Source organism: Alternaria burnsii, assembly GCF_013036055.1.
Source record: "Alternaria burnsii strain CBS107.38 chromosome Unknown 705, whole genome shotgun sequence".
Lineage (NCBI taxonomy): Eukaryota > Fungi > Ascomycota > Dothideomycetes > Pleosporales > Pleosporaceae > Alternaria > Alternaria burnsii.
In genome coordinates this window covers 3,766,522-3,793,477 of record NW_024066107.1, presented here as the reverse complement: position 1 = coordinate 3,793,477, position 26,956 = coordinate 3,766,522, and the positions used below count along the sequence as shown (strand labels likewise).

General features: G+C 52.5%; 11 protein-coding genes across 11 annotated transcripts; 7 read left to right on the top strand and 4 right to left on the bottom strand.

The window, feature by feature from the left end:
* Positions 1–152: 152 nt before the first annotated feature.
* GT037_001336 (n-acetylglucosamine-6-phosphate deacetylase) lies at positions 153–1,451 on the top strand (the record flags this gene model as incomplete). Its single annotated transcript, XM_038926383.1, has 1 exon — positions 153–1,451. The coding sequence occupies one exon, from the start codon at positions 153–155 to the stop codon at positions 1,449–1,451; it is 1,299 nt and encodes a 432-aa protein (XP_038792239.1).
* A 543-nt stretch (positions 1,452–1,994) lies between these two features.
* GT037_001335 (glucan 4-alpha-glucosidase-like protein) lies at positions 1,995–4,412 on the bottom strand (the record flags this gene model as incomplete). Its single annotated transcript, XM_038926382.1, has 2 exons — positions 1,995–3,075; positions 3,124–4,412. The coding sequence occupies 2 exons, from the start codon at positions 4,410–4,412 to the stop codon at positions 1,995–1,997; spliced, it is 2,370 nt and encodes a 789-aa protein (XP_038792238.1).
* A 1,688-nt stretch (positions 4,413–6,100) lies between these two features.
* Positions 6,101–11,300, top strand: GT037_001334 (hydroxymethylglutaryl-synthase; the record flags this gene model as incomplete). Its single annotated transcript, XM_038926381.1, has 9 exons — positions 6,101–6,160; positions 6,250–6,352; positions 6,424–7,502; positions 7,559–7,692; positions 8,305–8,479; positions 8,568–8,934; positions 9,012–9,383; positions 9,943–10,711; positions 10,790–11,300. The coding sequence occupies 9 exons, from the start codon at positions 6,101–6,103 to the stop codon at positions 11,298–11,300; spliced, it is 3,570 nt and encodes a 1,189-aa protein (XP_038792237.1).
* Positions 11,301–11,998: 698 nt separating this feature from the next.
* On the bottom strand, positions 11,999–14,873 carry GT037_001333 (serine threonine-protein kinase sch9; the record flags this gene model as incomplete). The annotated part of the gene is made up of 3 exons (XM_038926380.1): positions 11,999–13,430; positions 13,478–14,263; positions 14,503–14,873. The coding sequence occupies 3 exons, from the start codon at positions 14,871–14,873 to the stop codon at positions 11,999–12,001; spliced, it is 2,589 nt and encodes an 862-aa protein (XP_038792236.1).
* A 1,343-nt stretch (positions 14,874–16,216) lies between these two features.
* On the top strand, positions 16,217–16,748 carry GT037_001332 (histone-fold-containing protein; the record flags this gene model as incomplete). Its single annotated transcript, XM_038926379.1, has 3 exons — positions 16,217–16,265; positions 16,316–16,575; positions 16,626–16,748. 3 exons carry the CDS (start codon positions 16,217–16,219, stop codon positions 16,746–16,748), a joined length of 432 nt encoding a protein of 143 aa, XP_038792235.1.
* A 455-nt stretch (positions 16,749–17,203) lies between these two features.
* GT037_001331 (vacuolar protein-sorting-associated protein 46) lies at positions 17,204–17,946 on the top strand (the record flags this gene model as incomplete). Its single annotated transcript, XM_038926378.1, has 4 exons — positions 17,204–17,239; positions 17,290–17,367; positions 17,419–17,634; positions 17,683–17,946. The coding sequence occupies 4 exons, from the start codon at positions 17,204–17,206 to the stop codon at positions 17,944–17,946; spliced, it is 594 nt and encodes a 197-aa protein (XP_038792234.1).
* Positions 17,947–18,940: 994 nt separating this feature from the next.
* On the top strand, positions 18,941–19,891 carry GT037_001330 (uncharacterized protein; the record flags this gene model as incomplete). The annotated part of the gene is made up of 1 exon (XM_038926377.1): positions 18,941–19,891. One exon carries the CDS (start codon positions 18,941–18,943, stop codon positions 19,889–19,891), a length of 951 nt encoding a protein of 316 aa, XP_038792233.1.
* Positions 19,892–20,852: 961 nt separating this feature from the next.
* Positions 20,853–21,785, bottom strand: GT037_001329 (uncharacterized protein; the record flags this gene model as incomplete). The annotated part of the gene is made up of 1 exon (XM_038926376.1): positions 20,853–21,785. The coding sequence occupies one exon, from the start codon at positions 21,783–21,785 to the stop codon at positions 20,853–20,855; it is 933 nt and encodes a 310-aa protein (XP_038792232.1).
* Positions 21,786–22,337: 552 nt separating this feature from the next.
* Positions 22,338–23,311, top strand: GT037_001328 (uncharacterized protein; the record flags this gene model as incomplete). The annotated part of the gene is made up of 3 exons (XM_038926375.1): positions 22,338–22,841; positions 22,890–23,012; positions 23,063–23,311. 3 exons carry the CDS (start codon positions 22,338–22,340, stop codon positions 23,309–23,311), a joined length of 876 nt encoding a protein of 291 aa, XP_038792231.1.
* Positions 23,312–23,615: 304 nt separating this feature from the next.
* GT037_001327 (oxidoreductase-like protein) lies at positions 23,616–24,802 on the bottom strand (the record flags this gene model as incomplete). The annotated part of the gene is made up of 3 exons (XM_038926374.1): positions 23,616–24,417; positions 24,477–24,738; positions 24,790–24,802. 3 exons carry the CDS (start codon positions 24,800–24,802, stop codon positions 23,616–23,618), a joined length of 1,077 nt encoding a protein of 358 aa, XP_038792230.1.
* A 567-nt stretch (positions 24,803–25,369) lies between these two features.
* GT037_001326 (folic acid synthesis protein) lies at positions 25,370–26,800 on the top strand (the record flags this gene model as incomplete). Its single annotated transcript, XM_038926373.1, has 3 exons — positions 25,370–25,516; positions 25,564–25,772; positions 25,822–26,800. The coding sequence occupies 3 exons, from the start codon at positions 25,370–25,372 to the stop codon at positions 26,798–26,800; spliced, it is 1,335 nt and encodes a 444-aa protein (XP_038792229.1).
* Positions 26,801–26,956: the final 156 nt, after the last annotated feature.

Here is a 26,956-nt window from a genome sequence, read left to right as displayed (position 1 = left end):
GCGGGTCTCTTTGTAACGAGCATCGAGTTTGCTCGCCCAGGCACAACCTACCACTCCTTCAACTTCCAGTCAATTCTTGAAACCAAAATACACTTTTCTCCCATCCAACAGGCGTCTATTACCTAGCAGGAACTACGCTCTCGCGACCGAAAATGCCATCGGTTGCACCAGTGCATCCTGAGAGTTTCTCGGGCGTCATCAAATTCACCAACTGCTTGTTGGTAAAAGGCAATGCTTTGGTCAATCAAGACTTATGGATAAGCTCTAAGAGCGGCAAAGTTCTAAACGGACAAGAGATTCTCTACGAGTATCGTACTGCACCGGAACAAATTGTCGACTTGAGTGGACGCATCCTCTCACCAGGTTTCATTGATACCCAACTCAATGGCGCATACGGTTTCGACTTCTCCGTGCTCCCAGATGAAGGCACATTGGCCTACGCCAAAGGAGTGCATCGAGTCAATCGAAGCTTAGTGGCAACGGGTGTCACATCATATCTGCCAACCTTGACTTCACAACTACCAGAAGTTTACCAAAAGACCCTGCCATTCCTAGGGCCCTCAGGCGCCGCTCGCGATGCATCATACGGATCAGAATCTCTCGGTGCCCATTGCGAAGGACCGTTTCTGAGCCCTACTAAGAACGGCATCCACAATGCACTCGTCCTACGCGAACCAACAAACAACGCCTCCGACTTGGAAGCCTGTTACGGCAGCGACAACCTGCAAGAGCCCTCGCCCATCAAGCTTATCACCCTTGCACCCGAGCTTCCCGGTGCCCTCTCATCCATTCCCCATCTCAACTCCCTCGGTATACACGTTTCAATAGGGCACTCGGAAGCAACCTACGAAGAAGCAAAATCAAGCATAAAATCTGGTGCACGAATGATAACTCACCTCTTCAACGCTATGCGTCCTCTTCACCACCGCAATCCTGGCATCTTCGGCCTCCTCGGCACACCGTCGTCGTCTATCCAGAAACCATATTTTGGTATCATCGCGGACGGCATTCATCTTCACCCGACTTCTATAAAGATAGCATGGAATGCTCATCCAGATGGTCTGATTCTCGTTACCGATGCCATGGGGTTGGCAGGTATGCCCGATGGGACATATGATTGGACAAACGGGTCGCGAATCGTCAAGCAGGGCCCGTTGCTAACACTCGAGGAGAATGGTAAAATTGCGGGAAGTAGCATTCAACTTGTGGACTGTGTTAGCAACTTCTTGAGTTGGACAGGGGCTAGTGTGCCCGAGGCCCTCAAGGCGGTCACTGAGACACCGGCGAAGATGCTGGGACTACAGGGTATCAAGGGCACGTTGGAGGAGGGTACGGATGCAGACTTGGTGGTATTAGATTTGCAGGAAGATGAGGGCGGGGAAAAGAAATTGGTTGTGGATGAGGTGTGGAAGTTTGGGGTCAGAGTTTTCGATCGGACGCAGGACGAGTGATCAAAACACTTTTTCACAATTGGCATGGTTGTCCTGTCGTATGCACAGTCAGCTTGTTGTGTAGCAATTAGGGTGTTTCTAAAGAACGGCATTAGTGGTGCAACATCAGCATCATACAGCCAAAAACGACAACCCTCATAATGTAAATAATCTTGTTCTTCTATCTATCTGTTTTCAATATGAACTCACGCGACATTTGTACTCGCGGTTCTGAACTCCCACCATCTCAATATATACAAGTTAGCATAACAACGATAAGCGCCAGATATAGCCCTGCGAGGCCTGCTTCCCGTCCCCAGAGATGATACAGAAAATGTGGGAAGCTATGAACATAGCATACAAACGTGTTGACTGGAAGGAAATGAGACGGAAACACCGAAATATGCCAGATATGCGTCGAGACTCGTAAGTCCGTATTAACAAAACGCCGAGGAACACCAAACACATGTAATATACCCAATGCCCGTGATGAAATAAGTATCCAAAAATCGTGCTCTAGCATCATTGCGAAAAAGAAGAGGCGCCGTGAATTATGCCAGTCGTTCACTTAAACATCCACTGACAGTGACAGGCATCCGAAGGATCCATACGGCGCTGTATATCGGGAGAGCTTTCACGCTTACCCTTTCTGTCGAACGTGATTGTTTGAGAGGGCTGAGCAGCGAAATACTCTTCATAGCTAGGATCTGACTCTTGCAGCCATATTCTGATGGGACTGTCGTTCGGGCTGGGTGCTGGTGTTATCTCGTAATTGTCGAGCAGGAGCATTTGTTGGCAGTACGGTTGCGGCGAATCGGGGAGGCGGCGTTCTTCAATCTTGACGATCCGGGGATAAGGTGGCATACGAGGCGGGGAAGAGGCATCTGAAGCGGAATCTCGTGCCGCAACTGGGGCTGGCACTGCCAGATTGACAGGCGAAGGCGTTGCAGACACCTCGGTAGTCTGCGTGGGGCTTGCAGAACTACCGACTGACGATGCCACGGCGATGTTTACATCACCATCGTCAGTTGGTTCAGGTGTGGGCGTAGGCCATTGAGTGGGAAACGACGTGAAAGAAGCAGCTGTGGAGTTGTCATCAGAATAGATATAACCCTCGATATAGGTATTATTCCAGTAGCAGTACCAAGGATAGTCGCCAGGTTTGACCTCGAAACGCTGCCGGTATTTGTTGTCCTGTCGCTTTGTGAGCCCTGACCCAAAATTGAGCTCATCGGGTGGCAGGATAACGATTTTGTCGTATCGGGCAGAAAAATGGTAGGCTGGACCATAAGCTTTGTAGTCTAGGTCAAGCACTAGTTCCATCGGTTTGGCATCAAGTAAAGGAGTCTGAAGACCGTAAAGTATGGAACCTTGGGGCACAGAGGGACCAATACCCATAGACGCGACTTGCTGAGTTTCACCAGCAATAACAGTGTCGTTGATCGTTATGACAAGGGGAGCGAAAGTCATCTTGCATGACCATGCGGAGTATTGGTTCGCTTGTGTTAGGCATCCAGGGTTGCTCTCTTGTGGTATACCTAGAGGAAGTGCGAAAGCGCCAGTCGGTAGTGGTAACAGTCCAGCCGGAGTCGAGATGGGAACTGCGTCGAAGAGTGACCCGTTTTGACCTGTAACTTGGGGTTGGCTAGCAAATGTTAGTTACGTAGAATGTCGAAGAATCATAAACACTTACGCTTCCTCATGAGGGCTTTTGCTCTCATCTTGATCGTCATTGTCGTCATGTTTCTTGGCAGCAAAGGTGCCAATAGCTGCGCCGAGAGCGACGGCAAAGACCAATATAAGAATGAGAACCACAAGGGCCACGCCCATAGGCACCTTTCCCCATAGCTTCCTTTTCCGCCAACTGACCTTGCCCTCGACTGGCTCCGCCTTCTCTGAGAAGTGGTTCTCCGTCGCCAACAAAGATGCAGAAGACGAGTCAGAAGCGTCGGCCGGAACAGTGCCGCTTTGCGCTGAGGTGGAGTTGGAGTTGGCAGGAGCCAGATTACCAGTCTGGGTTTCGGGTCTCTGAGGTGGTAGGCGGGCAGGTGTGACAGAAGGTAGCAGGGGGGCGGCAGGTAGAGGAGGTGGCGAGAATGAAGTAGTGCTCAGCGGCGAGACGGGTGATGCGGGGGTGTTGAATGGATCCTCTGCGTCGACCTGCACAGGAGCAGGAATAACACGTGACGAAGCGCTTGCCTCGGCTGCCAAAGACGCCTTGGTTGGACCTTCTTCTGGATACCTTGAGTAGGGTGGAAGCTGCTCTGTGTGTCCGTCGGGCCCGATGATGTCCTGCTCCTCGCCATCAGGTCCGAGGACTCTGTGATAGCCGTTGTTCAGGCCCGGAAATCCCACGGGAATAGCCGACTGGACCTGAGGCACAGGCGCCTGGGCTGGCTCGTCTGGCGACTCCTGGTCGACAATACCGCTTTGCGAGTACATGGCGTATGGGTGTGTCGGCCGTTGCAGTGACATTGATCGATGCGGCTGGCGCTCGGTGGAGCTTGTTGCTACGCTAAGTGGCCGTGCCATTGACAGCTGAGGATACATGCCATATGGATGGCTGGGGCCCGTCTCAAAGGGATTCTCAGAATTGCTGGTCGTTGCAAAGGACCCGGCAGAGCTCACTGAGTCGCGATGTGCAAGGGGCGAGTGGTGGCTGGGCCCACGGTTGAGGGGTGGTCGGCCATCTTGTGTCATAGAGTCCCGCACCTTGGCGGTGCTGTTTCGCGTTGCCGTCCTGCGCAAGTCGCTCTCGGGATGCTTGGATGTCGATGCTTGTCGTTGTGGCGCGTCGCCTATCCGGTCGTGGTTCTGGCGGCCGCCCTGCCATGCCTCGCTCGTGTTGGCCGGTCGGAAGCCATCCGAGACTGAGGGCATGAAATCGTCCTCGTCCGGGTCGATTTCGTAGTCGTCGCCAAAGATATCGGGGTTGCTCAGCCGCCGCGATGGCTCGTCGTCGTTGCTGTTGCGTCGGTCCATGACGCCGAACTGTCCCTGAGAGCCACAAAGGCCCGTTCCTCTCCCCTTTCAGTCCTCCCAGCAAGCGATGCAGTCGTCTCGTCGTATTTTGGCTCGATGCGGTGCGCGCTCGGCAGCGATGGATGGCGCGCGTGTAGCGAGTGTGGTGCGGATTGGCGTGTGTCGTGTCGTGTAGTTGGTAGTGGAGAGAAGGTGCATCACGTTTGGCAGAGGTTGTCCTGAGACGCTGGCGCCACTAAAAGGCGCACGGGCGAACACCAGCCTTGGAACCTTGGAAGCCTCGATAAGCACCTGGACCAACTCATCAACCTTCCACCTGGAATTCCTTTCCGTGCATCGTCTCTTCGCACTGCATGTCCGTCAATGTTGCCTAAATGACTGCGAGCACATTTTTGCCACTCTCGCGTTAATATACGGCTACTTTGGGACTGCCCGACCTTAATCATCTCTAATATTGGGACGGCTACTTCCACTACTGCTAGACAGAACACGTTCGACAAAACTATCGACCACTGTATTCTCCGCTGTTCAAGTAGGACCCTGGGTGCATCCTGTATTCAAGACCAAGTCGTTTGGCCAGACAAGACAAGACATGCGGTGCTTTTATATACTCGCCTACTGAGCATGCGAGGCACGTGTTGAACATGTCATCTGCAGCGTCATCTGCCCAGGATGTCCCAGTCAATTTTTCTGGTTGCAAGTCAAGTGGTGGCACGTTTCCCACTCTATAGAGCGGATAATTTCCATCTACTCCGAGAGACTATAGGTAGTTGACGCTATGGCTCTCGCTTCTTATGCTATCCCCATCCGTTGTGTGAATCTCGGATATCTTTATGTTGCTCGTAGTTCTGGCACAAAGGTGTCGAATTCAGCAGTCTCGTCCGACTACTCCTGGGTATATCTGGTTCCATAAACACAACTCGTAACTCGGGTCTACAGGCAACAGTATTCTGTCCTGTTCTGCCGGTGCCAGGTACCTTGCAGCTGCACCGAGTTGGAAGTTTCGCAGCCATCGTGACGCGGCATTACGCATACTGTGGAGGCCATGCTATGAGCACACGGCAAGTACTCTTCTCTCGGAGGGTATGAGATTGCTAGGGGTGACTTGTTGTGATGGGCTGATGGTTCCTGAGTGCCTGACTAGCTAGTAAATCCCTGCATGCCAAGCGCGGCGGCGATAGGTGGTCGAGCGAGTACTTCTCCCGCTCGGATGAAAAGGGCCAACTCGCCATGTTAGCAGCATGGTTGTGTGAAGTCGGGATAAGGGCGAAGGAGCATGCGCGTCGTGTCAGAGAGAGCAAGGCGGCATGCACACTTTTCTTTTTCGTGGTATGATTGCCCCGCTATCAATACCCACGCCGGTCTTCGCAGCCAGACCCTGAATGCACCGAAAAGAATGTACCGAAAATCTCAGGGACTAGCAGACACAACAATCAAGCGCGTGGGCCGCTGTTGGCATTGTTGAGGGCTAACTTGTGCACAAAACCCGTTAATTTCTCCCCTTTCGATACTTGTACCCACGCCCGTACTAGCATTGCCACGAAACTGAACTGATAGCCGCTACTAAACTGCACCTTGCCATTGTCGCGTAGGATTTACTCGTCAAACTACTTAAGGCGGTGAACTCCCCTCCCTGGCCAACACACTCCCCTTCTGCTCCCCTCACAACATTCTGTACTCTTGCAAACATGGCTGCTCGTCCTTCCAACATCGGTATCAAAGCCATTGAGCTTTACTTCCCCAGCCAGGTATGTCGTCCATGCGGCGAGCGCGGTACTTGCCGTCCCAATGCTCACGCGCTGCTTTGCAACAACGCATGCTAACAAGCCGTCCACAGTGCGTTGACCAGGCTGAACTCGAGAAGTTCGATGGCGTCTCTCAAGGCAAATACACCATTGGTCTCGGCCAGACCAAGATGTCCTTCTGCGACGACCGTGAGGGTAGGTTCAACATTTTCTGGCTGCACGGCTACATGATACCTAGAGGTGAGACTGACACCTTCTCTACGCAGACATCTACTCCCTCGCCCTGACCACCGTCACCTCGCTGTTCAAGAAGTACAACGTCGACCCCAAGAGCATTGGCCGTCTCGAAGTCGGTACCGAGACTCTGCTCGACAAGTCCAAGTCCGTCAAGTCTGTGCTCATGCAGCTTTTCGAGGAATCTGGCAACTACAACATTGAGGGTGTTGACACCGTCAATGCATGCTACGGTGGAACCAACGCTCTCTTCAACTCCGTAAACTGGATGGAGTCATCGGCCTGGGACGGCCGTGATGCCGTTGTCGTTGCTGGAGACATTGCGCTGTACAAGAAGGGCAACGCCCGCCCGACTGGTGGCGCTGGATGTGTTGCCATGCTCATTGGTCCCAACGCGCCCATTGTCATGGATGCTGGCCAGCGTGGCTCTTACATCAGGCACGCATACGACTTCTACAAGCCCGACTTCACCAGCGAGTACCCCGTCGTCGACGGCCACTTCTCCGTTCGCTGCTACACCGAGGCTGTCGACGCCTGCTACAAGGCCTACAACGAGCGCGAGAAGACTCTCAAGTCGCAACAAAACGGAAACGGTGTCAACGGCAGCCAGGAGCTCGAGACGGCTCTCGACCGCTTCGACTACATGGCTTTCCACGCCCCCACCTGCAAGCTTGTAGCCAAGTCGTACGCGCGTCTGCTCTACAACGACTTCCTTGCCAACCCTTCCAACCCCATCTTCGCCGAGGTTCCCGCTGAGCTCCGCGACCTCGACTACGCCACCTCTGTCTCTGACAAGACTGTAGAGAAGGTCTTCATGGGTCTCGCTAAGAAGCGCTACGCGTCTCGCGTCCAGCCCAGCATCCAAGTCCCCACCCAGTGCGGTAACATGTACTGTGGTAGTGTCTACGGTAGCTTGTGCAGCTTGCTCGCCAACATCAGCAGCCAGGACCTCGAGGGCAAGCGCATCGGCATGTTCAGCTACGGAAGTGGTCTGGCCTCCTCCTTGTTCTCCTTCACCGTCAAGGGCAGCACCGAGAACATTGCCAAGCAGCTTGACATCCAGAACCGCCTCGAGAAGAGGCGTGTAGTCGCCCCTGAGGTCTACGATGAGGTAAGTCTCTTGAGTCCTGGTTCATCGTGAAGCATTCTACTAACACTTTCTTCCAGATGTGCAACCTCCGTGAGCAGGCTCACCTCCAGAAGGACTTCACTCCCAAGGGAAGCGTTGACACCATTGTTCCCGGCACCTACTACCTTACCGGCATCGACAGCATGTTCCGCCGCTCCTACGAGGTCAAGCAGTAGACGACCAATCTGCCACATTATACCCCCACAACTTCATTTCTTCCTTCGCTTGCATTCTGAGCATTTGCGGGAGTCATCTCCATGATTCAGCTTAGACTCGAAAGGTTGCATCATTTCACACTCGGCGTATGGGATTGTGGTCCCACTTTGTTGACCGTAGGGTAGTGTGAGGACGTGGTATCACGATATTACGATGGATGACAGGGATGGGAAGGATTATACAGGTATATTGTCACGATCTGCATGGAGGCATGACAAGAGTTTTGCCGCCTTAATATTGGCTTCTGATCGAAGCATCGACACTGTAGATAGACTAATATGATGTTCAAACTTGTAACATGGTCCCACAGCAAGGCAAAAGACTTATCCAAACCGACATCGGCATTGGCATTGGCATTGGCATCCAAGAGCCAGCTAATTAATCTTGAGTCGCATTGTTTAATACTAACCCTGTTGTGGAATTACTCAACTTGACCAATTTTGGACGAATCGAACCTCGGCTCAAACTCCAGCTCCGCGTCGCGATTGCCGCCCCGCTGCGAACCTGGAAGCTTACGACTCCAACTGAGCACCCACTTCTTCCTCAAACCAACTTGTCGTCCTTGTAGTCGCGCATTTCAATCAGCGTATATCATCATATTCACTTTCATCATGGGCAAAGAATTGGGTCCTGGTGTCGGCTTTGAGTTTCCCTCGTATGAGGTGAAATGGCTCAAGCGCGACCTGCTGCTTTTTGCGAACAGCATTGGCGCTACCTACCCAGATGAGCTACACTTCCTCTACGTAAGTATATGTAGTGGAATTAAGACCCGTCTCCAGCCTCTATACACGCAAGCCACAAGCTTTGGAATGCATCTAACATGTCCTGCAGGAGCTCCATCCCTCGTTTGCCGCCTTTCCGACTTATCCTATCATCCTCCCTTTCAAGCACACGGACCAGGAGGTCATTGACTTTTACGCGCGCAGCAATGCAGAGCCTATTGAAGGTGTTCCCAAGTTCGACACCAAGCACATCCTCGATGGCGAGCGCAAGATCCAAGTCCTCAAACCACTTCCTGTAACAAGCGATGGACGCAAGTTTGAGATGAGGAGCAAGGTACTCGGTGTTTATGACAAGGGCAAGGCTACCGTCGTGGAGACGGAACAACGCCTTGTTGATGCTGAGAGTGGAGAGACCTACACCAGAGCTGTAGGCAGTGGCTTCTACGTTGGCCAGGGCGGTTGGGGTGGACCGAAGGGTATGTCTTTCTCGTGAAGCCTTCACAGCGCTAGTGATCTAAACAATACGGACAACTTTGAACTAACCCATCCGCAGGACCCAAACAGCCCAACTACCCTCCACCCACGCGTAACCCCGACCACACCCATGTCCATCAAACCACAATGGAGACAGCACACCTGTACCGTCTGAATGGCGACTACAACCCTCTCCACGCCGACCCTGAGCCAGGCAAGAAGATGGGTTTCGGTGGCCCCATTATCCACGGTCTGTTTTCCTGGAACATGTCTGCACATGCCATCTTGAAAGCATTTGGTGGCTCGAGACCTGAAAACTTGAAGGAGTTCCAGGCGAGATTTGCGGCACCTGTCAAGCCAGGAGACAAGCTGATTACGGATATGTGGAGGACTGGTGATATAAATGCTGAGGGGTTCGAGGAGATTAGGTTCATCGTAAAGGTTGAGGGAGGTAAGACTGTTCTCACTAATGGACGCGCGCTTGTCAAGTGCGAGGGTCAAGGCAAGGCGAAATTGTAGATAGACCTGTATTCACTGCATTGCATTTTCGAGGATGTGCAAAGGCCATGTAGGTAGTGCTACGTATAAATCTTACTGAAATCAACTTGAAATATGCGCGCATACAAATATATACTTCATCTGGATAGCACCTCGGCTGGATGTCTAACATGCATCATAGACGCCGAGACAGGCTAGATCCTCCGTCATCACACAGCAGCCCGCAGAAAGATCAATCTGATAAGATGAACATGCACCTCACGTGAACAACAGGGATGCTGTTCTGCCGCGTCAGGGACCGAACTGAAGCACGAAACGCAAGACCATTTCGAGGTCGGTAAGCACGGCAGAAATGGCTTTTGGTATTTGCCTGATGGAGCAGGCCAAACTCGCACGAGGTTTCAAACTCAGTTGCGATGAAACACACTTTGAGTTGAGAAGCTGAGTTGTTAGAGAGAGAGAGAGGCCATTCTATTCACCTCTTCTCCCAAGCTTCGTATACAGCTACTTAGTCTTGCTGGGCATGAACTCTACTTCTCCTGTGTGCGAAAAGACGTTCATTCTCCCTTCCCATCGAGTAATCGCCCGTGGTTCAGTACAGCGATCAGCACGCAGGTACAACTCCTCTGCCAATCGCGCATCTTCGCAACCAATCATCGCAATGCTCTTTACCCTCCCATCCGCCCTTCTCCCAACGCTTCTCCTCCTCTCCAACCCATCAACCGCCTACAAACCCCTATCAGATGCCTTCCTCCGCGCAATCCCCTCCCCAGACGCTGCGATTGACTACAAGGACGGTCCTCTTCTCGCTCCTCTCCTCATCCCCCGCGTTCCCGGCACCCCAGGCCAAATCCTCGCCCAGCAACATTTAGTCTCGTACTTCCAAACCGAATTACCAGCCTGGAATATATCCTGGCAAAACAGCACATCCACAACTCCGACATCGCGGGGTACAGAGCTGCCTTTTGCAAATCTAGTCGTAAAACGCGAACCACCATGGGTCAGCAAAGGACAAGCCAACCTCCTCACGTTGGTTGCGCACTACGATAGTAAACTGCAACCTAGCGGCTTTATCGGTGCGACAGATAGTGCGGCGCCATGCGCCATGTTGATGCACATAGCCAAAGTGATTGATCCGTACATCCAGCGCATGTACGATGAGATGTCTGCGTTACAGGAGGGTGGTACGGTGGATATGGACATGGGGATTCAGATTTTATTTCTGGACGGTGAAGAGGCGTTTGAGAACTGGAGTGATACTGATTCGTTGTATGGATCGAGGTGCGTTCATTGTCATTCTCCGATTCTTGATCTTACCACTTCCCACTCACATAGTACATACTAACACAAACCTTGTAGATCCTTAGCACAAGAATGGGCCTCCACATCCAATCCCCCTTCTGCAGCCTCGAAATTCTACCAAAACCGCACTCCACTATCTCAAATCTCGCTGTTCATGCTCCTCGATCTCCTGGGTAGCGCTTCACCCACGGTACCATCCTACTTTCCCACAACGCACTGGGCGTACCGTCACCTCTCCACCATAGAATCACGACTCAGAGATTTGAAACTCCTCGAATCGCAGCCCAGCTCGCCTTTCCTGCCTGATGTCAATGGGACTATGGGTAGTGGTGGTATCTCTGATGATCATTTGCCGTTTATGAGCAAAGGTGTAGAGATATTGCATGTTATCCCAAGCCCCTTCCCCAGGGTGTGGCATACCATGGAGGATGACGGGGAGCATTTGGACGGAGAGACAGTCAGAGACTGGTGTAAGATTGTCGGGGCATTTGTATTGGAGTGGTTGGATATGATGGAGGTATGGGATGAGCCCGGCGAGGGAACAGATCAGAGAAGGTGGCTAGGATAGTTGGAAGCCATATATGATACAAAGAGGATAAATATTTTAGAGCCGAATCATGGCGACATGTACGAAAAAGTGATCTTGATGTCTCATATAGTTATGTACAAAAAAGCTCGCCCATATCCCATCATATCACCCCGACCCAAGTCTCTTCGATGACGATGCGTATGAATTCATATCGTTAGTATGCCGAACGCGCAGAAAGACGTGCAAATACACGCGCATAATGCACAAAGAATGATAAATAAACAGCCTCGACTTGGCAATGTACCATTAGAACTCCCACATTGAAAAAAGCGAAAGCAATGCACCAGCGCAATGCAAACCCATAGCCCAGCAAAGAAACATCGTGTTTACTGAAGCGTGGGAAACCGCAGCAACTTGAACTCATTCTGTGAAATCTTGTATTCGTAATCAATCGCGCGCTGTGTCAGATCCCCGGCGTTGTCGTCGAGAAACATGTGGCGCATACCTTGTGTAATCGTGACCATGCCTAAAGTCGTGACAGCAGCGACCGATGGGGCAAATTAGTGAAGGACTGGAACGCAGTTCAGGTCCTGTTTGGTAGGCTCCGGGTATCCAAGAAAAGACTCATATCAATAGTACCGCCATGTACTGGTAAGATAGAACAAAGCAGAAACTTTTGTCGGGTCGTGGAGGAACCTAGGATCGAAGAGCAGGCTGGGTATTTGAGCGTATGCTCATCATACATCGAATTGGCCATGGTTGAAGACGTCGTGTTCGTTACTGGGAACAATGCCAGACATCCTGTCTCCGCGACCTGCGGGTCGATCCCAGTTGACTTCGTCTCCCTCGTCTTCATCCATTCGTTCCAGAGCATCACTCCTGTGCCTGTCGTTGCCAAATTGTTGCTCCATTGTACTTTGATCGGTAAAGGTGAAGCCAGCAAAGTTTGCTTGCATAGTTGGTGACAGCGGTGTGGATGCGGGATTGACACCTGATGCCAAAGCAGCTGCGCGTGCGTTCAGAGAGCCGGCGCCGTTCAGAGCATTGGTAAACTCTGGGTCGAAGTTGGAAACATCCAGCTCTCCCTTGAGCTTGGGCTTGAATGGTGGTACCACGTTCTTCTTGCCCAGCGCGTCCCAGTCGATGTCGGCAAAGAAGGGGTGCGCCTTGAGCTCCTCCGCATCGCGTGTTGCGCCAAGCCTGTGCTTGGGGTTCCTGTTGAGAAGTCCCTTGACGAAATTCCTACCTTCGGTGCTGAGGGCGTCCCGAGGGAACCTGACCTTTCCAAACGCGATGTTCTTGTACATTTGCTGGGTATCTTCTGCGTAGAAGGGACTCCAGCCGCAACACATCTCAAACACTAGCACACCAAGCGACCAGAAATCGACCATCTTGGTGTAGCCGTGTTCATCAAGGAGGACTTCAGGTGCAAGGTACTCTGTGGTTCCACAGAATGTGTTGGTCGTTGCGTTCTCGGTAAGGTTAGCCTTGGACAAACCGAAATCGCAGAGGGCGATATGACCGTTGGCGTCCAGAAGGATATTCTCGGGCTTAAGATCTCGGTACACGATGTTGTGTTCGTGCAAATGCTGCAGGGCTAGGATGAGCTCTGCAATGTAGAACTTGGCACGGCCTTCCTGGAAACGGCCCTCTCTTTGGAGATGCCAGAAGAGTTCGCCTCCAGACATGTAATCAGTGACAAAATATAGATCTGAGGGTGTCTGGAAGGAAAACTTGAGTCCGACAATGAATGCCGAGTCAGCCATGGCTGTCCGGACGAGGATATTGCGTTCTCCAAGTGTGTGGGCGACCTCCTTCTTCTGCACAATGACCTTCTTGGACAGAACCTTCATAGCGTAGATGCGGCGAGTGTCCCGCTTACGTACTTGGAACACTTGGCCGAATGTGCCCTTTCCAATGAGCTTGAGAATCTCAAAGTCTTCAGGACCGTAGTGCTTCTTCTCCACCTTTTGGAAGTTCAGCTTGAGGTGGATCTCTCCAGTGACAACACCTCCCTCGCCCTCTCGGGGCTCTAGCGGGAACCAGCCGTCATATGGCTCGCTGTATTCGACGAGGTTTGGGCAGAAGCGGACGTGGCCGAGGAAAGCCTCGCCGTTGGCCCGGTCGTATACGGAGATGTCGATTTCGGCATGGTCGCCTACAACGTCACTACAATCGTCAGCATCACTGTAGATGGAAGATGGGAAGCTACTTACAACATGGCCTCGTGCTCCCACTTAGGGCTTGTTACTTCCTCCAGGGACCCATTCTCTCTAGGATCTGAGCTGTGTCCGCTGTTGCTGCTCTGTCGGCTCTTCATGGGGATGGCCATTGGAGTGCCCATCTGGCTCTCGGTCCGCTTCATCTGCATGGCTGGTCGCTTCGACTCATCGTGCCTAGGACCGTCTGAGATGTACTCAGCCCATTGGAACTGGCAGACAACGTAGGGGTCTGTGCTAGGGCGCAGACCACGTCCTTCAGAGATTGTGACTGCAAGCTTGCCCTTGGGAGCCACAACGGGAGCCGTCTTGCTCTCCTTGGACTCGTCGGAAGCGTTTGAGGCGCGGGACAGGTTCGAGGGCTTGGGCTTTGATTCTTGTGAGCGGGTGCGCGGTGTCTGGGGAGGTGTAGCCTGTTGCACCGGCGCAAAGTCGCCTTGCGTTAGCTTCTCCGTTTCACCAGTCAACTGCGAGGTTGAGGGAGTTCGGGAAGAGGCACTGGGGGTGGGGCTGGGCAGCATCTTGGGATGAGTGGGTGACTCTTGCTCCTTCTCTCGGGGGTCCGACACTTCAGAAGTAGTGACGGGTGCGGGGGAGGGGTTGACCGTGGATGAGGATTTCCGCGAGGGCATAAGAGAATCACGAACCTGGCCAAAGTAACTGTGCAGAATACCCGGCAGTCGCTTGTCCGTCGGGTCGGGCTTGGGTGTCGTGGCACCTGGGGGCGTGGAGCTAGTGGAGCCGATCTGGTCGTGTCCGTCGTCGTTGCTGTCGTTGGTTGCGCTATGGGGCGTTAGCAGTGATGAGGGCAGGAATCTCGATAGAGGCAAAAAAACGACAACGAAGTGGCGGTGAAAGGGTGGTGTGAGGGCAGGAGTCGTGTGTGCAGCGTGTGAGAAATGAGCAGTGATGACCAAGCGACGGGCTGTGAATGGTGCATCGTGGGCGGTGCGTCGTAGTGCGTGGGTGTGGTGCGTGGCAATATGCAAATGCGCAGTCTAAAAGGCAGGCATCTATCTTACCGTGTCATTGCTTGCCGCAGCAGGTCGGCAGCGCCTGACGAGGAGTTGCCTGTCGTGTGCTGGGCCATGGTGTTTTGCTGGCGGGTCGAGGGCGCAGTGCCGACGTTGAGCGTGGAGAGGGTGGGAACAACACTGCTCGACTTGTTGCGTAGATGGTGGCGGGGTCGAATGGTCTTGGTCGAGCTCTCCGAGGCGCGAGAGACTAGTCCGGGACGTTGCTGGAGGGCATCGACAGCGGAGCCTTTGGTGGGAGGAGGAATCTTGGTGGTTTCCCGGAGACTGCGTCGAGACGGGCTGCTGGAGTACGTGTCGCTTGTGGGAGATGTCGAGAGCGAGCTGTCTGCCGGGTCCGCAGTTGGGCGTGAAGTCATAATAATCCCTTGGGTCCTGGCTTGCTGCTCCGAGCGGCCTTAGCCCTAAACAAGCGCGTTGCAACGACTGTGCGAAAACTCTGCTCTAGCACTTTAACGGGGCAGGCTGTCCGAGTCCTGCCAGCCTGGAGGCGCGCGGGCGGTGTACAGCGGTACTGGGTAGACGTGTACTTTGGGACCGTGGGAGCGCCTGGGGGGTCTCTCGGGAAGTGTTGGAATCAAGACAGGTGCTGGAGCTCTGGTGCTGCTGCACTTGATAGCAGCGTCACCGGCAAACGAGTTAGGCAGGCGCCGTGTAGCTCACTGAGCAGCAATTCAATTCACGCACCCGGGCAACGACTCTGGATACATATCATATCACCGCCTCTACCAGCGTGATTGCATCTGCATTGCACCATTCCCCGGCCTAGCAGCGCCGCCGACGGTCCTCTCGTCCATAGCCCGCCGCCAGCCCGTCCACTCGTCCTCCGGTTTTCACCGCCACTGTCGTCTGTCTCGGCGAGCAGCAGCAGCAAGTCTACCAAAACCACACTTGAACAGGCCATCCATCTGTGTGCGCCAAGCAAGTACAACCCGCTGACGTAGTTATCCACTGCCATTGCTTCTGCCGACATGTCACTGGGCCGGCTTCGCCCAAACCGGCCGGGAAGAGATACAGTCCCTGGCTAAGATCTCGGAGCAGGGCCCCTTCACTGCCAATCATCGCCTCCACTGTGCCGTAGCAGGTGGAGCACGAATATCCTCACATCAATGCTCAAGCCATTGCCTGCATCAAGCTCCAAGACTGTCGTTTGAAGAAAAGCCTCAACGCTCCACCCGTGATGCCACTGGCACATTAGCGACATGTGGCCCGATAGCACGAGATAGCGTCTGTGGAGCTAGCCATGCCATTACCTATCTATACTATCTGAGCCTTGCTTGACTCGACTAATACAAACTGCCCAGGCGGCATGTAGCTATACGAGCAACATGCTCTTCTCTCATGTGCACCCTGCGTAGCTTGCTTGTGCTACATGCCAGAGGCAGGACACCCATGACATGACCCCAAAGGCTGCTGCGAATCCTCGACGACACGACTTAATGCTGCATATGGCTTGCTGGAATAACAATGACTTCATACCCGATACTTCACAAGGCTGTTATGGCCGTCATGTCGTGTTTGCTGCCTGCCGTCGTTACACAATCAATGTTCCTGCCTAGGCAAAGGGTCCTCATGATGCCCCAGCTCGGCCAAACAGCCGGCCCGTGCGGTCTATTTGCATTTCTTACTTAGCAGCGCTGCAACCACGCGCAATACCGAAGCTCAAAGCCAACACCATACCGCTGCCGCGCACCCAACCACCATGTCTGACCGCGAGTTTGGCGGCAACGACGATTTGTCGCTGCCCAAAGGTCGGCAATTTCAAACTTGCACCGCCCCGTAAATGCTAATGCGCCCCCAGCGACCGTCCAAAAGATTGTGCAAGACATCCTCGCCAGCGAGCCTGGAATGACGTTTGCAAAAGATTCGCGCGACCTCTTGATCGAATGCTGTGTCGAGTTCATCACCCTCATCTCGTCTGAAGCCAACGAAATCGCCGAAAAAGACGCCAAGAAGACGATAGCTTGCGAACACGTCAAGGCTGCCCTGGAAGAGCTGGATTTTGGCGACTACGTCCCAGCCATCCTCGAGGTGGCGCAAGACTACAAGAAGCAACAGCAGGTAGGATGACGAGGGTGCAGGTTACGCGACCACTAGCTAACGTGGGGCAGAATCGAGAAAAGAAGCAGACCAAGATCGAGCAGAGCGGCATGACCGAGGAACAGCTCATCGCTGCGCAGGAAGAGCTCTTCAAGAACGCTACAAGCAAGTTCAACGCGCCGCCTGCGCAGTAGCGCTGCTTCCCGTGAACGACTTGTACGAATAATGGCTTCGGTTGCGCGGCGTTTGATGGGCATTGCGATGGCGCGAGGCAGGCGTTTGGCTTAAATTAGGGATACATCAAGGGCATTCAGGGTGTACGGGCCGGCATGTTTCAAGCATAGAAATAGGCGTTATCCAAGGGACATGCAAGCCCGAAAGGTTACAACACGGAACTCGTAGTTGTCGCGACAGCAGATATTCTATTCTATCCGCATGCATTCACACGTACTCGCTTCCTACTGATTCGTGACGGCGCGCCCAGAGCAAGAGGCGCATGTGTTTCACGACCAATGACGTCGGGGTTGGGCCCACACCCCGCGTGGCCAGTAGCCGCATCCCACCTACAGCGCTGCCCACTACTGCCTATCTCCCGAACCACTACCCATAGCACAACTCCACAAGCCCCTACCTTCCCCAGCTGTACATTATGTCGGGTCTCGAGAATGCGCTTTTCAATTTAAAGGTCAGCTGACTTGTGTCGACGCCGACCACCCCCACGCTCACACTCAGTAGTTCACAGCCAAGTCGCTCAACAGGCAGGCGCTCAAAGCCGGCAAGGAGGAACAGGCAGAGAAGACCAAGCTGGAGAAGGTAAATAACATGCTTCCCACGCCAAAGACGTTGTATTGACAATCATGCCAGGCTATGAAACAGGGCCACAACGACATTGCACGCATATACGCCGGAAACGCTATCCGCAAGCAGAATGAGAAGCTCAACCTGCTGCAACTTGCCTCGCGCGTCGATGCCGTCGCAGGTCGCGTGCAAACAGCAGTCACCATGCGACAGATCACAGGCAACATGATGAAGGTCAACCGGAGTTTAGACGTGGCTATGAAGTCTATGAGTCCAGAGAGGGTACGCAACCTTACAGCTACTTGCGTCATGGCCGCTGACAATATACAGATCGCCTCCGTCATGGTCGATTTCGAGAAGCAGTTTGAGAACGTAGACTCAGCCACGGAACTCTACCAGGACATCACCTCCTCCGCGACCGCCGTCGGTACACCACAAGAAGACGTCGACCGTCTAATGGCGCAAGCAGCAGATAAGGCAGGTGTAGATCTACAGCAAGATCTCCAAGAAGCCACACCGGTCAAGACCAAAGTTGGACCTACCGAGCAGGAAGAAGAGGCGTTTACCGAGAGGCTGCGCGCGCTAAGGAATTGAGATTCAAACAGGATTCCCAGGGTGTATTGGAGTTTGGGCGCATCACATGCAAGTGAATTGTTGGGAAGACTAAGATAGTTTTGAAGCAGAATCACATGCCTACGACTACCAAAGTAGTCAAGAATCAAGCCGGTCTTCATTACCTGGTTGCTGTTGCAATATATGTCACACCGCCTCCACATCATCCCCTCATCTGCATCTTCGGTTTCTCACCAGTCGCTAGGAGGCGCTGTCAGCTGAGCGTCCGCAAGATCGGTTTCTTTCGGAATTTTGGCAGACGGCTTCGGCTAAGTTGCTCGTCGTTCAGCCGCGTTTACCTGTCTACCCGATGGCTGTGAACATCATGAGTCGTGGACTGCTCGTTCTTGTAGGCATGCCCTGGCTACGCAATCGCAATTTATCCCATTTTAAGCAATAAGCCTATGCACAACGAGAGACGCTGTCGCTCCGATCTGTGGGTGTATCGAGTAGTTTGCTATCATTGTAGCAAGACTATGATAAGAGAGGGGTGCAACGTCCTAGCTCAATGTGCCCCAGGTCGCCAACTTTGGTCGCCTTCCCCATGATGGACCCTGCATTTACAGAGACATGGCATCCAGTATACATGAACATACCTCAGCCGATGCTACCCATCGCCAACTGACCTGCGAACGTCCAATGATGCAGGTTTTAAAAACATGGGCCAATCAACGAACGCAGTATTCGACTCGGTAGCTCTTGCTCCGACGTCGGTGTTCATTCCGGAGAACTTTCAGCTAAACTCCGATATCTTTCGTCAGCGGCTGGTGAATCAAATCCCTCAACAACAACGGCTGCGCAGCTCCTGCGTTGTGAATCTTCACGGCACTTCGGTCGCACTCTAGATACGCGACGAAACAAAGCCTACCAGAGACCGCAAGCGCAAAGTGCCCGCGAAGAGAGCAGGATTGAAGAGCCGAAGCTTTCACATGCAGCACAGAAAGAGAGAGTTTATCAGTCACCGGAGGAAGCTGCAATGGGGGAAGAACAAGCCAGCGGTATGAACACACCTGCAGACACCGCGCCTAAGGTTGTAACACCTTCAATTGCAATTCCCAAACCCAAGCTGCCGCTGCCTGCAATGCGCACACCCACTACCTCGACCGACACACCTCGCGAATGGAATACCTCCAAGCTCGGTCTACGCATCGGCGTCGACGTCCTCTCAGCAGGTGCAGCAGGGACACTCGTCGCACCCATCATAACCATGATCGATAAAGGCATAATCGAAAACGCAAGTGGCAGGAACACATTGGGCGTCAGTCTGAAGAAGAGTGCTGTGGAGTTACTAGCAAGACCCCACCACTTTGTGGGAAGCAAGCCCTTCATTCTCATCTTCAGTCTGTATTTCGGAACCTACTTTACGGCGAACAGTATCGATACAGCTTCTGCGACCGTAAAGCCTACACAAGGGTTACAGGAGCAGACGAGCGGGACGAGCAAGTTTCTAGCTACGAGTACAACAAATCTAGCGTTGTGTCTGTACAAGGACAACCAGTTTACGCGGCTTTTTGCTGCGCCGGGATCGTCTCCACGGCCTGTTCCATTGCCGACCTTTGCGCTTTTTACAGTTCGCGATTGTCTTACTATTTTTGCTTCTTTCAACTTGCCGCCCTTGCTCGCGCCGAAGGTAGACGAGCGCATGGGCGAGGAAGTAAAGAAGTATGTTGGAGCGCTGAGCGTTGCGCAGTTTGTTACGCCTGCTGCTGTTCAGCTTGTGAGCACGCCTTTGCATTTGCTGGGTCTCGATCTGTACAATAGGCCTGATGCTGCGGTGGGTGGTGTTGATGGAAGAGCGGGTCGCGTTGTGAGGGATTGGGCCAAGAGTGCTGCAGCAAGAATATGTCGTATTGTACCTGCGTTTGGTGTTGGGGGTGTGGTTAACACCAAGGTACGAAAGAACATGATGCGAAGGCTTGAAGAGTAGAATGTTATGGGATTGTGCAATCGAGGACGATGGAGGCCCACGCAAGTGGCTTTGGCGGCAGAAACGACTTCAACCTACACATTCGCCCTCAAGATAACCCCGCTTCTAAACACGACGACACTACCTTGATATCGCGATGCCCCCTGTCATACTTTGGCTCTACGTATTACGATGTGTATTGATTTTGGATGAAGATGCGGCAGCAACCTTTCTTGGGCATTAACGGCGTCAAGGTTTTCTTGAAACAATCTCAACTCAGATCATCAGCATGGCATGGCGTTATTGGCGTTCCAGCGATGATTATCTGCAAGCAACAATGAAGCACCATAGGAATTTCATATCTTGACGTGATATCTTTCGCGCGTGAATATTCTTTTCTCGTCCCTGCTCATTACCTCGTTGCCTCAACTTGCTCAGTCTGCCATTATTCTAGACGGGCTGTTTTACGATGCAATGTCGCACTGGAACTAAGGCGAAATCCCCTTACCCTAAACCTAAGCATGAGAGATGCATCATACTGCGCTAGGATAAGCCAAGTGTTCAATGCTTAGGTTTTGTGAATTCATGCGACTTTGGGCGTGCCTTGGAAGGACGTTGCTCCTTCAAACGGTGACGCCATTGTCGATTCGATGTTTGGAACAGTCTCGACCGTTGCTACTATTCCTGGATGTGGCTGCATGGCAAATCTCGGTTTGCACATCTCGCATACTCGCACGGATGTTCATGCAAAACCACCATGCGCTCATCGAAGGCATATTAGCCGTTCACCATGAACTTGCCGAACCTGACAACCGGAGAGTGACTTGTGCAAACGTGGGAGTTGCATGAGACAAGGACGTCTTTGTACACGCTCCCTGGATGTAAGGCTGATCAGGTTAGGCGTTCAGAGAAGGAAGTGGTTTATTTCAAAACATTACATTCGATTGGTAAAATCTCTACACGAGCGTGATAATATTCAGTTCTACGCCTTCTCGTTTCCAATACTGGCGCTTCCACCCCCTCTAGCCTCAGCAAGAAGTTGCGTGCCAACAACTTCTCCCGTACTCTTGCTCTTGAACACACCCGAGACAGAGTACAGCCCCATGAAAGGCTCATAGACATACTCTTCTTCCCAAACCTCTTCACCCTTGAATGTCACACTCTCGTTGAAACCATTAAAGCGCATGTTCTTGACGTAATCACCAACAACATTTGTTGAAGAGATAGTGCCGGAGTTGTCGAGAATTTGCTCTACGATGTCGCCGTTTTGGGCAAGGACGCGGCGCTTGTTGGTGTTGCCTTCGAAGTTGTTGATGGAATAGAGGATGTTGTTACGGAGATCCCACTGATGGAAGTCGAGGTCACGCTTTGCCTTGGCTTGTGCAGTGTCGTTGCCTCCTCCTGTAAGTCCGCCGGCAACGTCGCCAACAAGACCGGCGGTGTCGTTGATGATGGATCCGAGGCCGTTTCCTAGCTCCGCGATAACAGGGTTGAGGTCGATACTGTCCAGTACGTCGCTGACCATAGAGACGAGGTTACCAAGACGTGCTTCGAGATAGACTTTGGCTGTGACGTTTTGGATAAGGAGCGTGACTTTGTCGATGGAAAGGTCTACTCCGGCGTTGAACTGCAGCAACTGGAGTACCTGTGCGTCGAGGTTGATCTTCGCAGTGAGGTTGTCGACACCAATGAAGATTTCGCCAACGTGAACCGATGCGTTAAGCAGGACATCTGGCACAGGATTCAAGGCGGAGATATTAGAAGAAGACGTGTTTTCCGTCTCGTAAAGCACGGCGGTTGGGTCGCCGTCATCTCGGACATCGAGCTTGTAGCCACTGTAGCCATCAGACGCAGATTGGCAAACGGCGAGAAATGGCAGCGAAAGGAGTGTGATTGTTGGGAGTATGGACAACATCTTGATTGGTGATGAAAGAGAGACTGGATAGAGGTCCACGTGCTGCTGAAGGAGCGAAGGGAAGGAAGCGACAGCTCGATGGATGTCGTCAATCGACAAGAGACGGGCGAGCAACGGTTAACAGCACCATCGGTTGTAGTAGTTCGTTGCCTGCAAGGATCATTGCATAGCACGATTATCCGTCATCCACCACACAAGCAAAAAAAGGAAATTAAGGAGATCATTTCCGCACATGCCATTCGACAGAAAATCTAGAAAACCGGTAGTTCGAGTGCGAATCAGGATTTCTGGGTGTTCATGCCTTGGGTTTGCTCCAGATGGCGCGGTCCAGCCTTGTACGAACCCTTGTTGTTGCTGCATAGGGGGCTTTACCCGAGATTACCGTTATGGGAATCCTTGTAATACACCATGTGCATGATTGCCGTCTCGGCTGATTTGCAACGGGATTCCTTCGCTTTAAACATTACTTGGGCCGTGTTTGCTGATACTTGTACGGCTGTCTCACTCTTTACTATCGCTGTCGTTGTTGTCGCTGTCGCCGCCCACGCCAAAATGTCGTTCTCTATCCGCCTACTGCTCATCAGCATTTTCTTTACCTTTGCAACAATCGTTTCTGCGCAAACGGCATCACCATCAGCTGCACCATCAACCCCGCCGCCTACTAGCAGCAACCCACCGCGAGGTAACGGAACTTCTACAAGACCGCCAGAGGTTGCGCCTACAGGATCTTCACCCCCAGATGTGCTTCTCCGTGTCCCCGAACTCCACGTAGGCAGAATCGAACTAGGTGTTGAGAGGCTTCAGGCAGATCTCAACCTTAATGCTAAGGTTGCCGGTCTTGTCCAGATCAATGCTGGCGTTCAAGTCGCCGTAGAGAAGGTCAACATCACTATTGCTGATGTGGATGTTGATCTCGAGTTGGTCGTACGATTGGGCAACCTTGTTTCCATTGTTGAGCGCGTTTTCGATTCTTTGGACCTGAACCCTCTTCTCATCGGTTTGATCGGAAACGTCACCAACTTGGTTGGAGAAGTGATTGGTGCTGTGGATGGCCTTGTAAGTGTCCAAAGACTTTTAGAATTCAACGAAACTAACAACATGTAGCTGGGATCGATTACGCAGAATGGAAAGACACTCAACTTCTTGGTTGATAACCTTGGTAACATCGTCCAAGAGGTCGTGGGAAGCGGCGGAGATGCCCTTCAGCAGATTGTCGGAAACTTCAAAGTAAGCATACTTGCACTATACTACGTCACAATCACTAACTGAATCTCCAGCTCAATATGACCGAGGTCACTGGTAGCGCAAAGCAGATTGGTCAGGGACTTACACAGAAGACCTTCTCATACGAGCCTCTCAACGCTCTTGTCGACATTGTGACAAACACTGCCGGCCAAGTCGTTTCGGCCGTAGTTCAAAAGAAGAACGGCGGTGGTAGCGGTGGCAGCGCGTCGTCCACAGCTTCTGCCTCTGGCACTCCAATGCCAGTCAGTCTGCCTGTCAGCTCAGCCACCAGTACTTCGTAGGCATATATAGCATTGTGATAATGGCATAATCTAATGCGTCCTTGATGTCGGTCCCACAACACTGAATCCGTGATGCATAGTTGTGCCGAAACACTAGACAGGCTATAGATTGGCTTTTGCTCAATCAGCATAACGAGTCCAAACGACTGACCCCTGAAGCATACCTGATCGAGTCTCCATGATGTAGCATATTACTGCATATCTTTTGATCAACTCTACGTCTGAATCTTGCAGTTTGAGATAGAATGCAGTTTGCGGCAAACGAAGAAGCTTATTTCGAAATTAAACTACCTAAAGCCATTGCTCATAGCTTCGACTTGGATACGATGAAAGAGTTGCCAATGTTGAGCCACTTGACAGCATCTGTGACGAGCTCATCGACGATTTCTCTTGCAGTCTTCTTTTCGTTGACAACGGCGGCGACCTTACCCATCAGGAATGGCCGAGCATTGTCCATGGTCTCATCGTCGAGGTCATCACCCATCTTCTCAAGATCATGCTCGACAGGTAATATACCCTTGCTGGTGAGCTCCTTGATCTCTGCTTGTCTGTTCTCCTCCCAGTTGGCGACATATGGGTTGTTGCGAATACGAAGTGGCCGGCCAGTGAAGATGATGGTACGGATGTTGTCGTCCCAGCCAGCTGTTTTGACGGCTTCTTGGTGTGCCTTGGGCGCACCAGCCTCCTCGGAGAGGATGAAACGTGTTCCTACCCAGACACCGGTAGCACCGAATGTGAGCATTGCAGCGAGCGACTGTCCGTTGAAGATGCCGCCAGCAGCCACGATTTGTACTTGCTCGCCGGTCAAGGGCGACTTGTGGCCCTCTACCATCTTGACAGCTGCTGGGATGAAAACGGAAGTGGGAACATCTCCAGTATGTCCACCGCCCTCGCCTCCCTGTGCGCAGATGATGTCAACACCGATATCGAGGCACTTCTTGATGTGCTTGGGGTGTCCGATCATGTTCATGTATAGGACGCCGTGCTTGTGTAGCTTCTCAACGACAGCCTTGGGTGGGACGCCGACGGCGGAGACGAATAGCTTGGCACCGGAATCGATGATGATGTCGACGAGCTCGTTCAGCTTGCCCTTGGTGTAGTCGTAGCTGTACATGGTTAGTGTCGTGCCTTTGAGGTGGCAAGCTCGCCGACAAAGAGGACGTACTTGGTCTTGCGCGCGCTACCTCCGACCTGGGGGAGAAGCAGGTCGATACCGAAGGGCGCGTTCTGGTCGTTAAGGTATCCCTTCAGCTCCGCGATCTGTTCACGGAGCATGTCTGGCGTGTATCCGACACCGCCGATGACACCGAGACCACCAGCATTTGTGACAGCGGCCGCGAGCTTTGGTCCAGCAGCCACGTTCATGCCCGCAAGCATGACGGGATGCTGGATCTTCAGCAGGTCGGTAAGCTTGGTGCGAAGTTGCTCTGAGACTCGTCAGCTGAGCAACATGTGAGAGTGCAGGGTGAATGCCTTACGTGGTGAAGCCATGGTGGTCTGGATAGAATCTACGACTACAAATCTGCTATGTGTGTAAAGAGTGCAAATGCGACGTATATCAGTAGGCAAATGGAGGGAGGAGTCGGCCGCTTTCTTATGGCGCGAGGAGCGAGGAGTCTTGGTCGACTCTCATCGAGCCGTGAGCCGAGGCACGACGCATCTGTCACGCGGAGAGCGCTAGCTGCATGGGGCTTAGCAACTTCTGGGGAACGCTACCGACTACTGGCATCCCGTGCCAGTCTCTGTCCCATCGCGTCACATGCAATTATGTTCACTAATGCGTCCAAGTGTTTAGCCACGCCAAGGGCTATACTCTCAACCTGTTCACGCCCGAGAGCGCATACAGTCAGCATCGCCAACACCAAGGTGCCCAAGTGTACAATTTTTTCCGTGGCGCCTGCCCCACGCCGGACATGTGTTTCTTTACACAACACTTACGCTCTGCGCTTGCCGTATAGATTCCCGAGCTCGTCGCAGCCGTCGCGGCGGCATATATCCAGTGCACAGGATGGCACGACTAAGGAGAAGCATCGCGCCTTCATCGCCCTGGGGAGCAATATGGGTGATCGAGTAGCCATGATTGAACGTGCTTGCCGAGAGCTGGAGTCGAATGGCAAGGTGGATATCATACAAACGAGTAGCCTATGGGAGAGTAAGGCTATGTACGTAGTCAATCAAGATAACTTCGTAAATGGTGCCTGTGAGGTATGCTACGTCTTCACTCAATTCCAACATTGAACTGATGCAAGCAGATAGAGACTCAACTGTCGCCGATCGAACTCTTAGACGAGCTTCAGAGGGTTGAAAAGAAGATGGACCGCGTCAAGATCATTGATAAAGGACCAAGGAATATTGATCTGGACATCTTATTCTATGGTAACACAGAGTATTCCGACGAGAGACTTCAAATACCCCATCCCTTGATGTTTGAAAGAGAATTTGTCCTGCGCCCACTCATCGAGTAAGTCAACGACATGTGTTTCCAATCAAACAATTCTGACCTTCCCTAGGCTTTTGCCGAAAGAGCCTGATCATTTTCTTTTCAAAGATAAGGTTAGGGATCATCTTGAAAGATTACCCGCACCAGATGTACCGCTAGTACCGATGACGCCACTTGCACCGGATCTATCACCCATCTCCTCTGCCCAACTGACAAACAATACGCGGGTCATGTCTATCTTGAATCTCACACCTGATTCTTTCTCGGACGGTGGTCAGAATTATCATGTCGACGAAGCGACGCTAGCGAATACTATCCGAGCACACATTGCGGATGGGGCCACGATCATTGATGTAGGAGGGCAATCAACTCGGCCTGGTGCCGTCCAAGTTTCCGCTGAGGAAGAGCTAGCACGAGTCTTACCTGCTGTAAAGCTGATTCGCTCACTGCCAGAGGCTGAGAATGTGGCAATCAGTGTCGATACATACCGTGGTAGCGTCGCTGAGGAGACGATCGCCGCCGGCGCAAACATGATCAACGATGTCAGTGCAGGAGCGATGGACGATACGATGCTTTCGACCATGGGCAAACTTGGCTGCACGGTGTGTCTGATGCATATGCGCGGCACCCCAGAAACTATGACCAGACCTGAGATGACATCCTATCCCGACGGCATTGTGGAGACCGTAGGAAGGGAACTCCTCGAACGCGTCTATGCTGCAGAGAAGGCGGGTGTTAGGCGCTGGCGCATCGTTCTTGATCCTGGTATTGGATTTGCGAAGACACAAGCACACAACCTTGAGCTGCTCCGCCGACAAGACGAGCTGATGAAATATCCGGGCCTAGAAGGCATGCCTTGGCTTGTGGGAACGAGTCGGAAGGCATTCATCGGGCATATCACGGGAGTGAAGACGGCAAGAGATAGGATCTGGGGAACTGCCGTTGCCATTTCGGCCGCTGTCAAAGGCGGTGCGCAGATCGTAAGGGTACATGATGTGAAGGAGATGACGCAGACTGTAAAGATGGCGGATACACTCTGGCGAACATGAACATGACTACGCACTCATCAGCTCTTTCTCTGACAAAGCATCTATGTCTTTAAGATATCTAGTTTTTCAACACATGGTCACTAGTAACTGTGCAGTGATACTGTAGGCTCGGCCAGCTCCAGCACATACAAGACTTCAAGGATATCCAAAACACGA